This window comes from Alligator sinensis, unplaced genomic scaffold, assembly GCF_000455745.1.
Source record: "Alligator sinensis unplaced genomic scaffold, ASM45574v1 scaffold442_1, whole genome shotgun sequence".
NCBI lineage: Eukaryota > Metazoa > Chordata > Crocodylia > Alligatoridae > Alligator > Alligator sinensis.
The window spans coordinates 6,728,751-6,741,607 of NW_005841829.1; the positions used below are offsets into that span (position 1 = coordinate 6,728,751).

General features: G+C 41.7%; 1 protein-coding gene across 7 annotated transcripts in view; it reads right to left on the reverse strand.

Moving 5' to 3' along the window:
• Nucleotides 1-12,857, reverse strand: part of E2F8 (E2F transcription factor 8) — a 29,794-nt gene that overhangs the window by 5,572 nt on the left and 11,365 nt on the right. For 2 of the 7 annotated variants that reach the window (XM_006014699.3, XM_006014698.3), the window contains exons 1-8: nt 12,560-12,738; nt 9,718-9,993; nt 9,232-9,388; nt 7,325-7,633; nt 6,880-7,041; nt 3,494-3,631; nt 3,095-3,304; nt 141-228 (exon numbers count right to left, since the gene is read on the reverse strand). In XM_006014699.3, coding sequence (XP_006014761.1) covers nt 141-228; nt 3,095-3,304; nt 3,494-3,631; nt 6,880-7,041; nt 7,325-7,633; nt 9,232-9,388; nt 9,718-9,993; nt 12,560-12,595 — 1,376 coding nt within the window. In that variant the 5' untranslated portion in view covers nt 12,596-12,738. Of the gene's footprint in view, nt 1-140; nt 229-3,094; nt 3,305-3,493; nt 3,632-6,879; nt 7,042-7,324; nt 7,634-9,231; nt 9,389-9,717; nt 9,994-12,559; nt 12,739-12,857 lie in introns of those variants that run through there. The other 5 variants (XM_006014701.1, XM_025199319.1, XM_006014702.3 and 2 more) reach the window with 4 other exon arrangements.

Below are 12,857 nucleotides of genomic sequence, written 5' to 3' on the forward strand. Positions count from 1 at the left end.
AGTGTGTATAAATGCCCATGTTCAGTTCTAACAGCAGTTAATGACTGAACTAGAACCAGTCAGTTGCTGGCTAAATACACCTCAAACTTAGTGGCCTAATAGCAAGAAAAAATTTCTGACCACAACACATGTAAACATACCTTGATTGTCCTTCTAGCTGCTGTTTGCAAATTGCTGCAAGCTGAGCCATTTTACTTGGGAAAGTTGAAGAATTTTGATCACAGCCTGCTTTGGGGAGGGGGAAAAAAAATAACTAATTAAATAAGCTTCAAGTGAAAGCTGGATTTCCTTTTAAAGATTTCATCCATATTTATGTAGTGTGAATGCTTTAGTAATGAGAAACCAAGCCTTTCACCACCATGTTACAGCATACCTGATGTAAGTTTAATCAAAACAACTGCTATACTTCCAATTCAGCCAAGGACAAAGGACATGTGGGGGCAGAGAAAATGCTTCAAGGACATCTTCAAGGCAAACATTAAGTGTGGCACTGACATCACAAATTAGAAAAAACTAGCCAGGGACAGGGCTACATGGTGATGCCTCATGAAAGAAGGTATACCTTACTTTGAGGAAAACCATCTTGCCCTGGAGGCAGACAAACAACAGAAACAGAAGGAAAGGAAACAAAAGCAAACAAGATCGAGAAGTCTGCGGTTCGACCCTCCCTTTAACCACCACCTGTGGCATCTGCCAGAGAGTCTGCAGCTCTAGGATTGGCCTTCTTAGTCATCTACAGACACATCTACAACCCTTTACTTGACCCACGGGAGTGATCATCCTTGACTGTGAGGGATTGCCACTGCTGATCATTCAACTGTAACCCAGATTGGTTGTCAACTGGCCAATGACTTAAGTCACTGGGAGCCAACCTTTTTAGCATGCAAAAATCTAGAACTCTGGTTTCAGAGATGATACCTTTTATTAGACCAACCTTTTTAGCAGCCAAGCCACAAATTAGCCCCACACTCTCCAAGTACCATGCCAATCCTCTTCCCCATCTGCTGTTCTGCTTTCTGTCCCATCTGCCACAGTACTGCTCGTCTCTTCCCTGAACTGTAGCGTGTGGTATGTACTGCCAGTTGGCCATTCTAGCAGAAGTCGCATAAGGGGTGGTAGGAGCCCCAGCTCATTTACTTCCAAAGTGCATACACTAATTGGCACTTTTTCCTGATAGTTTGAGAGAACATGGAATTGCACATAGAAAAATAAACGTTCTTTCAACCTTAAAGATGTTCCAAAAGAACCCTGAGAAGTGTGGAAAATAGAAGTGCATACACAAAGAACAGACAGAAATCCTGATCAACAGGGATCCTATCCTAGTTCAGATACAAAAATTGCAAATTCTGATTAAAGCCCCCAAATTAAAATAAAAAGCCACTATATTTATATCTCAATTGAACACAATGTTTTATTGATATATTTATAATTTTAAAGCAATGTGGAAGCCTACCAACACCTTAATTGCTATAATAAAATATATTCTAAATACCTGTAAGTTTTGGCATTTGATCTTGGGTTCTTTTTATCATGGAAAATCAGAGCTCCACCTACCCCCTGAAATCATAGAACACAGGTCCAGGCTCCTTACTCTCAAACCACAGCCCCCACTAGCCCTTCTGCTGCCTCTCACTCCCCACCCACAGGCCCCTCGCCCTGCACCCATAGCCTACTCTCCACCCTGCTGGAGGGGATCCCCAGATGCCAGGGCTACAGGTCTGCAGCCCCCTGCCTCCTGCAGCAGCACCTGAGCCCTGGCTGCTGCCTTGTGAGACAGCAACTGCTGTAGTGGAGCAGAGTGCAGAGCCAGCTCCCCTGGCGGGTAGCACAGCCAGAGCAGAGCCCGGGGGGGGGGGTCTGGGCTGCCCACTGCAGGCTCAGGGTACTTGTGTCCCTCAGGTCTGTGCATGGGGCATGGGCTCCCTGCCCTGCTGTACTCCCTGGGGTCCCACCTGTCAGGCTGCAGAGGCGCCAGCACAGCAGGGCAGAGTGGGGCCAGGCAGGGAAGCTTTTTGTCACTGTGAGACATGTGCCACCCTGGCAATGTGCTCCTTGCCTGCCCTGCAGCAGCAAGGGGCACAACCCTGTGCCACTACCCAGTATGCAGGGGACATCTTGCCAGGGTGATGCAGGGCTCACAGCAGCAAGGAGCTTACCCCCAGCCCCACTCTGCCCTGCTGTACTGCGTCCCATCCATTGGGCTATGAAGGCCCTGGGGGGAGGCAGCAGGGTGGGGGAGCCTCAGCTTGCACCTGCCTCATGCACACATCTGGGAGGCATAGAACCTCCCCTGGGAGTGTGCGCAGAGGCAGGGATCTAGCCCCACCTCCTGGAAAACCTGCCTGCAACACCATCCTGCTCCCTGTTAGGGCCCTGTGGCTGTGCATTGTGGCCCTGGGCCTCAAGCTCCACTCACTGCCTGGCTGGGCAGCATCTCCAGGCCCAGCAACAGCCCCACCCAACAACCCTCCCTCCCTTTGTGGGCCTCAATCCCCCCTCTCGCCCTTCAGACTTACCTGCGGGAGCTGCTTTCCAGGCTGCCTAGTGGCCATGTGCATATATACGCACATGTCACCCCCAGCCTGACCACCCTCTTCCCGCTCCCCCCAGCCCCTTGCAGGCTGGAACTCTGCAACTCTTCGCAAAAGTGCAAAATCCATGTTTCTCTCTATTAAAATGAGGAATCTGTGTGTTTCTCTGTTTTTCCATGGGAAACAGAAAACCCAGATCCCTTCTGATCAACAGAAACCTGAACGCTGTTAAATGCAGTGCCACAAAAAAGGTGGAGTGAAAGCACATGAAAATAAATCATTCTTTTTTCAAAACAATGGAATACTTAGAAGCTCTGTAACAAGGTACAGTTATAAACAATGAACCAAATTCAGGTCAGATATAAAGGACTGTGTCTATATTGCTGTACCTGCTCACATCAAGTCCAAGGAGGGAAGGCTTCTTTAATTTTGTTAGAGGTTAGCCTTTGAAGATAAAACTACTTCTACACAGACCTCAGATTTAAAGCACTATCTGTATAGAATGGCATATTCTTAAAAAAAAAAAAAAAAATGGATACAGCATTTACTTTTAAAATACATACTTGTACTTGTTTTAACAGGGCTGGTAGGAGCAGAATGGATCCTCCGGTCACTTTCTATACTCTTGACTAGCTTCATTAGAGATGGGTGGCGAGTGAAGATCTGCTTGCCTCTTGCTGGGAAGAGATTTTTTGAACACTGTTCTTTAGAAGGTTTAGGTTCTAAAGAATGAGATGGGATGAAGGCAGAAACAGTAGATATAGGTTTTGTACCTAAAATGCAACATAAAAAGAAAAAAAAACCTCAAACTGTTATTTTCATATATTTAGTTAGATATTTATAGATGTTATTTGACAAACTGTCAAAGACATCCTTTTACATAGAAAATTAAGCTTTTTCCAGGAGAGAAAAAGAATAAATTCAAGCCAAAAAAAGAGAAGGAAAGAAGATAGTACACCCACCCTGAATATCTGATAAAACCTCTGGTCCTGTCCATTTGAATGCAGGTTTTCTGCCTCGCTCCTCTGTAATGTGAACTTTCTTGATAAGTTCCAGGCTACTGAGAACATTAGCTATATCGTATAGTCTCCTAATTTTGGCTGAAATAGAAAAAATACATACAGATGCCATGCAGAATTTCTGGTTCATTAAAGTACACTTGCAATCAGGCTACAGATGCTACCTACTCCCCACAAGCCTTCTCCTTCATTACCACATATAATCAAAAGTTGCAACTAAGGTTATTAGATCCACAGTGAGGTTACTTTTTTCAGTTCACTGGAGGAATTTGGGATCCTTTAGTCCCTGGAAGAGATATTAATGCTTTGAGGCTACGTATCTTTGCACAGAATATTTTCATTATCCAAAATAAAGGAACACAAACTTAAGTTCAAAGAAATACTGATTGCAAGAATCCACTTGCAACTTACACACAGTCGCAGAATTTCCCATAATCTACACAAAGGAACATCTTGAATAAAATACATGAAAGTACCTTAAGAGCCCTGAGATGCTGCAAGCCCACTACCCCATCAAAATGCTGCAGCACTGCTCAATTACTCCCCAGAGCCAGGAAGTCACAGTTTCACTCTGAGCCCACTTTATCTAGATTTATCCTCTACCTCTAAATCTGGCTTTCACCAACAGTGAAGTCAGGAAACCCCATGTCATATATGCAAACAATGCATAGATATCATGTTTCCTTTCACAAACCCCTCATATCATGTGCTCTGATTACTGCTTTAAGAACACCTCCAATCTTATCACATTATCCTTTCTATAAAATGTATACTAGTTTAAAGCAATTCAGCTAGTCTTCCTCCAATACTCCTCTCATAAGATACATTGTCCATTCCTTGTACACTTGTTCAGGTTATATTAATCTTTTTTTAAAAGATACAGATGATCATAACTGTTCTTAACATTTTAAATGGGGGGTGTCTTACCAATACCTTGCACTAATGGTACTAAGACCTTCCATGTCTTCACTACATATCTTCACTTGTCTTCAATATCACATATAATATTCACATATCTTCCATGTCTTCACTTTACATAGCCTAAAATTGTATTAGGCTTTTCCGTGGTAACACAGAATCATAGAAAAGTAGGGCTGGAAGAAACCTCCATAGGTCATCTAAGCCCAACACTGTGCCTGAGGCAGGATCACCCCTATCCAAACCATCCTATACAAAACTGTCTAATCTATTAGCAAAGCTACAGTTGACCCTGGCACAGCCACAAGACATACCACCTTAACCTGCCACAGGTAAAACAGCCAATATCCTGCTGCTATGAGGTTTGTTAAAATATGCTTGAGAAATCCAAAGAAGAGACCCATGCCCACATACCCTGCCCCCTTTCCTCCCCACCTGCAGAGGAAGGCAATCCCCTCCACCCCTCCTATCTGTACCAATTTGACCATGGGGTAAGATTCCTTTCTGACCCAAATATGGCAATTGGTCTGACCCTGAGCAGACCAGGAACTTCCAGGTTTAGGTCCCATCAGAAGCATTGCACAACTCAAGTCAAAATCCTCAGCCTTGGATGCATCCAACACCCAATGCTTCTGAAGAAGGTGGGGGAGAAAAGACAAATGTCCATCCATCCCAACATGTAGCATGGGGTGGAGGGAGGAGAGAGTTTCCTTTACAGCTCCGTGTGGCAACCAGCAAAGCCCAGAAGCATAGGAAAAAACCCCATAGTCGAGCATAGGCACAGCTATGCCTAGATCATCCTTATCTAATGCCTGTCCAACTTCTTGAACATCTCCAGTGATGAAGGGTCCACAACTTCTCTAGCCTGTCTATTCCACTGCCTTATTTTTTTTTTTTAAACAGTGAAGACATTTTTCCAATTTAAATCTACTTTGCTGCAGCTTCAAGCAACTGGTCCACACCTTAGTTTCTGTAGCAAGGGAGAAAAGGTGTCCTCCCTCTTCTTTAAGGCAGCTCTTCAAGTATTTGAAGACCGCTATCACATTCCCTCTTTAAGCATATTTTCCACAATCCGAACGTGCCTATTTCCTTCAACGTCTCCTGGTCCGATTTGCCTTTCAACCCTTTATCATTTTTCTCACCTGCTTCTCTCCATGTCCTTTTTGAAATGTGGAGTCTAACTGCACACAGTACTCTAGATGAGGCCTAACCGTTACCAAATAGGGGTATTATTCACCACCTGTCATGCACCTAAAACTTCTTTTAATGCATCCCAAAGCTACATCACATTGCAGACTTATACTGAGTCTATTATCTACCACTACTCCTATCCAGCCACGGTGTCACCCATTTTGTATTTGAATTTTTGATTAGTCTTCCTGAAGTGTACCACCTTGCATCTCTTAGTATTGAACTTTTCTGTTAGCTCCAGCCCAGTATTCCAATCCACCAAGATCCTTCTGAACTACACTTTTGTCCTCCAACATGTTCACAGTCCTTCCCAGTTTAGGGCAAATCTGAAGATGACAAGACCTCTGTTTCACCAAACAAATCATAACACACCACCCCCAAAAATACACACACACACACACACACACACGAGCACTGGGCTTTAGACTCCACTTAGTCTCCCGCCATTCTGATATAAATAGATCTGTAACTACCCTTTGTTTGCAGCTATTACACATGGTCATCCTACAATCAACCGTTACTCTCAGGTACCTCCCTTCCTCTGTTGCCTCCAGTATGAGCTCAAAGCATCAGATACCTACACATTTTTCTTTTTTGTAAGAAAAGAAATTAAAGAGCTGGTCGTAACTACTTGAGTGGGGACAGTGAATGGGGAAGTGAAAAGAAGAAAGACTTGACAGTTGAAACACTAAACTCCGCTTCTTCCCACACAGCTAACTAACTACTGCCTGTACTCTAGAAATTGTCTTTAAAAAAATTTCCAAGTAGCAGAACTACATAGTCAAAATATAAATTTGGCAGATGTACTGACACTCATATCTTCATACAAGTACCTTTTTTTTTTTATTTTATTTCTTAGCCAATTTGTCAAAGATACAAATCACTAATAAGTAGCTTGGTAATACTGCTTCAGGGTTAGCAAAAAAGGGTTTACTAGTGTCTTTCTTCTTTTTCGTTGCTTTTCCTACCACCAAATCCAAGAGCAAAAAAATCTGTTACAGCTCTAGTTAGAGCCTACATAGCTTAATTAGAAATATATTATAAGGAGGCAGAAATCCTACTGTTTCACAATGCATAAGCTTGTATATAAGATTACAGCTTACTAAAAATCACTAGAAAACAACTGTTATCAATTGGAAATACAATTAAATATATATGTTAGGTAAGGTTTGTCTCAAATGCAGACCAAGTCTAAGTAGCCACAGGAGCATTTTACTTACTTTTAAACTTGCTTTTATCTAAATCTTCCACATGGTCTTCTCCAATCAAAATTTTAGCTGCAACTTCAAGGCTCACTATTTGAGGAGTTGATACAAGAAAGAGCATCACAAATTTCTGACTCATTACTCTTAAAGACTTGTCTTTTCTGCTGTTTACTGAAGCTATGCAAAGAAGGGAAAGGATTGAAATGAATCAAGTGGCATATCATTTGTAACAGCAGCGTTAAAAATAAGTAATTTAAATATTTATCAACAGGAATTTTAGAATTCTTCATTCAAACAGTTGACACTTCCACATATAAAATCTGGTGACCTTCAGATTTTAGGATTTAAAAAGAAATATTCCTGCCTTGTGAGTGGCTATTTGTGATTAACCATATTTCTACTTCTAACTTTAATTTAATTTAAAAAAGCAAGAAAAAAAGCACAAAGAAAAAAGCATTACCAGCACGAAATTCCATCCCTGGAAGTTCAATAAAACACATTTCTGAATGCTCATTTATGCCAATCGTTTTTGTTGCTGTCTCCTCATTTTTCTCACCATCCAATTCAAACTCATTTTCATATTCTCTCTTCTTGATCAGCTGAATAAGTTGCATGTATTTGTTCTCTTCACCAACTTTTTTCAAAGTCTGCAGGGTTTTGTTGAGATTATGACGGCCATGCCAAGCATACCTGTTTTTGGCTAGACGGCTCACCATATGCAGACTCTCTAACACATTCACAATATCATATATGCGTCTCCGTTCAACAGCTGCAAGAAGAGAATATAAAGGAATCTTAATATTATGATAATCAAATTTATTATTGACTTCTTCAAAGTATAATTTATCTAGAAAGTTGATTTAAAATGTGATGTTCCTTATCTGTGCTCCATTAAAAAAGAAATTAAAGAACTATACTTCATTCTTCAAAATAAAACTTTTTTTTTTTCCCATTCTGCCATAATTTTTCAGTGCTACCAGAAGAAAAACTAAACCTATGTAACAGACTAGAAGATAGTGTGCTCTTCCACAGCTCCAAGGATTCTGTAGCATCCATAGAAATGAAAACTTCCTTTTGTTTGAGTCCTGCCTGCTTTCTGAACTGACAAACACAACACAGCAAACATGTTTGACTGACAATCCACTTTAGAAAACGCAAGTCCTTAAAGAAATTCATCAACATTTATTTAGACCGACTCATTGAACATTCATGAAAAAGCATCACAAAGTGGTCATTCGTTTTAAGGTCTTTTCTATAAGTCATCTCTTTTTTTTAAACTTCTGACCCCTTGCCTTGGCATACAGCAGCTATTCTCATCCAAAGTGCTGGGGGTACCCTGAAGTGCCAGAACAAACTTTAAAGGGTGTGCAGGGAGTTTGAGGAAATAAGCAGATAAGTACAGGTTCAGGTTCTTCCTGTATGGCTGCTCCTTCTCCCACTACCTGGTCCCTCAGCAAGGAATCAAACACTGTAATAAATAAGTTAGCTTTTCAAACAGGGTGCCATTCAATTCATAGGTTATGTAGGGTGCCTTCAGTCTAAAAAGGCTGAGAACCACTGCTATTGAGATAATGCACAGAAAGATCTGAAAATTGGTATAAAACAATTAAATACAATGTAGTTTTTAGTAAAGTGCAATTTTTCCTCTGAAAGACCATCTGCTGATACAAAAACAGCATAAATTTACATTTCATTAACTTGGACAGACACAGAAACCTTCTTCTTTCTAGGCCTTAGAATAACATCACTTATCCCTAGTGATCATAACTTAAAATTTCAACTTTGGATGAAGAACTTAAGTAAAATATGATACCAACAAGGGCAATCATATTGATATTATCTGGATTTCCTGCAAGTGGCACCTTGTTTTTATGTTACGGTTGGACAGGATATAAATTGCAGATGCTACTTGGAAAATACTACTTTTACAGATCCAACCCCTTAATATGCCAATAATTTTCAGGTCCAAGGCCAGCATTCAGTTTTATGCAATATCTATAATAATTCATATTTCATACACACACTTCGAGATCCTTTTTCCTAAAAAGAAAAAAAAAAATTGAAAATGGAGAACAATTTCTGCTAAGTAAACAGATTTTCATTTCAAACTTTGAAAAAAAGTTACTATAAAACTAAGCATATAACATATTAATAATGGTGAAATACTGAGTAACTTCCCATTTTATAAAAGGTATTCAACTTTAGCTTAAAATTAGTCAGGATATTTTTATTTAATAAAATAAGGTTAAAAAAAAAAAAAAAAAGAGTACACTAAACAGCATATGGTACCCCTTTACAGAATATTCAGAGGAATAAGTCCTTACATATTTCCTATTCATAGATACTGTAGTAGATGCACAAACTTACTAAGTTCTTCTGCTACTTCATCAAGGCAAATATAATTACTCTCTCCAGTGATGGGGTAATCAGGATAGCGAGCTAAGAATTTATGACATAATAATCCTAGACTTTTTTCTTTACGGCTTGGCTGAGATTTCTCATATTCATCTCCTGATAAATGCTCCTGCATCAAAACAAGAAATAAGAATTTGCATATTTTAAACAAAAGTTTGATAGTTTTACAGCTGGCAACAAAAACTAAGAACTAATACTACAGGCCTTTTCCTTAACAGCCAGAGCTGCAAAAGGCTTCAGAACTTCTGGCTAAAAGAAATAAGATGGCATTTCAAAAGTACCTAGTCCATAATTAAATTAAAGAAGGAAGTTGAATTACATTAAATGTCAACTTGCACAGTTTGTTGCATGCACTCAATATTGAAAACTATCTAGTGAAAAAAAACCCAACCAAATAAAATGCTAAATAACTAAATAAGATATATATTTACAACATACCTGTAAACAATGGTTTGCTTCTAGGATTTCACTTCTGCTATCTTGCAATCCCTTTTTCTGTTCCCTATTTCTAATCTCAGGACTAGCCGCACTGATCAGTATTTTAAGATTAGTAGTGGGTGTCCATGGGTCTCCAAGAGGGATTTCCTTGGGTTTTGGGGGTGTTGTCAAAGGTCCAGAGTTAGACTGGATCTCTGCTAATACTGAATGTGAGGTAGCTGATTGTTTCAGGGGAGTTTTCAATGTACTTTTACATGGCTCAGAAGAGCAGTTTTCCTGCAGCAAGAAAAAGGGAAACAATTACACTCCAAGACTTTTGGAGGCAATATCATACATAAGACTTCAGTATAAGACTTATTTCGGTGTTGAAATAAAGATTAGTTTATTTTGGACTAAATTGTGCAGCCTTACAAATAAAGGCTTCCATTAAATCAACAATGGTTTACAGTGTTCAATGGTACCTACCATTTAGCTCCTAAGAAAATATAAGTCTGAGTGTTCACCCAACCTAAAAAGGCTCGTTCATCCATCTTCTGAAAAACAATACCAAGGGTTGCTAGATGAAGTGGTCAAGCATACTGTTTCTGAAAAATGTCTAGCTCTCCTGAAAAGTTGCCAGATACAGTGTCTGGTTTGCTTTGAGATGAGATGATAAGTTTGGGTAAAGTGACTGAGTAACGAAAAAAGATTAAAGAAAATAAAAGCCCATGAATTACTGACAAAGGGACTTGTCTTGCTTGTGCTAATAACAGGCCATATTATGGCAAACCATATTTTCTGGGGCAGAAGAGGCTCTTGAACATAAGACGAAATTTAAAAAAACCCAAAAAACAGAATTCTGGAAAAAATGTTTTTAGCATCCGTTCGACTGGACACCAATAAAACATAGTTATACCCAATTTGTAGACAATGGAATGACCTGCATCAAGCAAAAACGAAGAACTCAAATACGAGCTCCAACTTCTAGAGGAATATTCTCTGTATTAATGAATCTTACTTAACATTTTAAGACATGTATTTGTGCATTTTGTGTAGCTGCTAGAATATGGTAGGCATGATGGAAAACCTTTGCCTCTACATCTTAAGCTGCACACTCTCTTATCTGTGTATTTGCCACATCCAAGATAACAGGGCTTCAGTGCTGACTGGAGATTTCATAACTACCACAACAGACCTATACACCCCTTTGCTCAGATATCTGCATAACAAGAATAAAGTAATTCATGTATACATTTTACAAGTCACAGGTATGTTGCACAGATTAAGACATAATGGCCAGGGTAGATTTCCCCCTTACAAACCATATAAAGTTGTTATACACAGACAGATATAGCACAAGCTTTGGTGGGCTAGAGCTCACTTTATCTGCTCTAGCCTACAAAAGCTGAGTTTGTAATGGATTGTCGTGTTGGGGTATTTCTTAGATGTAGTTAACTGTGTTAGTCTGCAGTCAGGTAGAAGGCAGGGTAGATTTGCAACTCACAGCCTAATTAAAGTGGGTGTATCTAAACAGAGACACACACTACAGACAGACATGTCTAAACTAAGACTGGCAAACCAGTCAGTCGCCCAATTAATTGGCTGCCTTGCCAACCCTAGTTTAGACATGTCTGTCTGTCAGACTCGTTAATTGACTGCGTATTTTTTAACCCGTCAAAGATTATAGCAATTTTACAAAAAAACCCAATAACCCTACTCTTTTTGTAGTTTTCTCCACAGAAATATACATAATTTTAAATTGTTTCTGACACATTCCTTAATGGAAAATACGTGCTTTTTCTCTGTGTATTATTTGGACCTTTTGGACCTAATAAAAGATATCACATTTACCCAAAGAAATGTGTCTGCCAATTGAATACCTGGTGCTTCTGGTTGGTTAAGAGTGATGGTCCAGGAACTATGCCAAGGGGCCAGGCTTTCCCAGCAGGCCCCTTTTATAGGAGCAGTTGGCGATTTTTTTTTTTTCTTTTAAATACGATTTTGACCTATGTTTGACCAATCAATTGACTGAACTTTATTTAACTGGTCAAATACCTAACGCTAGTACAGGCGTGTAGGCTGTACACTAGTACACACGCTTTAGATAGACAGGTAGAAACAGATCTTACACACACACTTTAGACAGAAATCACTAAATACACACATACACACACACACACACACACACACACACGTGCTTCGCGTAGGCACAAGGTGCCAAATCTCCCCCACCCGCTCCTTGATTTCACCATCCAGACTAACCAGGCCAACTACACCTAAGAAAAAAAATAAGGCAGCCCGCCACGGCGCTGGAGCGGGCGAAGGGAGCTCTTGCTCTCAACAGCTTGTGCAAGGTGCATCTGTTTGAAGCCAGAGGCACCAGTCTCACCTGCCCAGCACCCCTTCCCCAAGGCAACACAACCCAGCTCCCTTCCTCTACAGCAGCGGTTTTCCATAGAAAATGAGGGTTGGAAGGGACCTCAGGAGGTCATCTAGTCCAACCCCCTGCTCAAAGCAGGACCAGCCCCAACTAGCTCATCCTAGCCAGGTCTTTGTCTAGTCAAGTCTTAAAAACCTCCAAGGATGGAGAGTCCACCACCTCTCTGGGTGACCTGCTCCAGTGCTTCACCGCCCGCTTCTTGAGAAAATTCTTCCTAATATCCAACCGAAACTTCCCTGGCTGCAACTTGAGACCCCCTGCATCCGCTTCTCCGGAGCCCCCTCACCCACAGGCGCGGGGATTCACACGTCACCCACCACGGGCATCTCGCGCGGACCCCTGCGGCAGCGCCCGGCGGACTACCAACCACTGACCGCAGCAAGTCGGGCCGACCGTACACCCCGCCCCGAGTGTCCCAGGTACCTTCCCCTGGGGACCCGCGTCGCCGCAGCGGTCCATGTCCCTTGCGCGGCGCGAAATGCTCCTTCAGAGCCTGGCGGCGCCGAGCGACATCGTGGCGGGGCCGGATCCTGCGAGGGGGACACGGGGTGAGAACGGGAAGAGTGGCGAGGCGGGCGGGCGGCCCCCGGCTGGAAGGGGTCGGGTCGGGTCCGATCCGGGTAAGGCCCGGCCCCTCCTACTTGCCCGCCGCCCTAACTGCTGCCCCGCCGCTGGCCCCACCCCGCCCCGCCCCGCGCGCCGCCGGGCACCAATCTCCGCG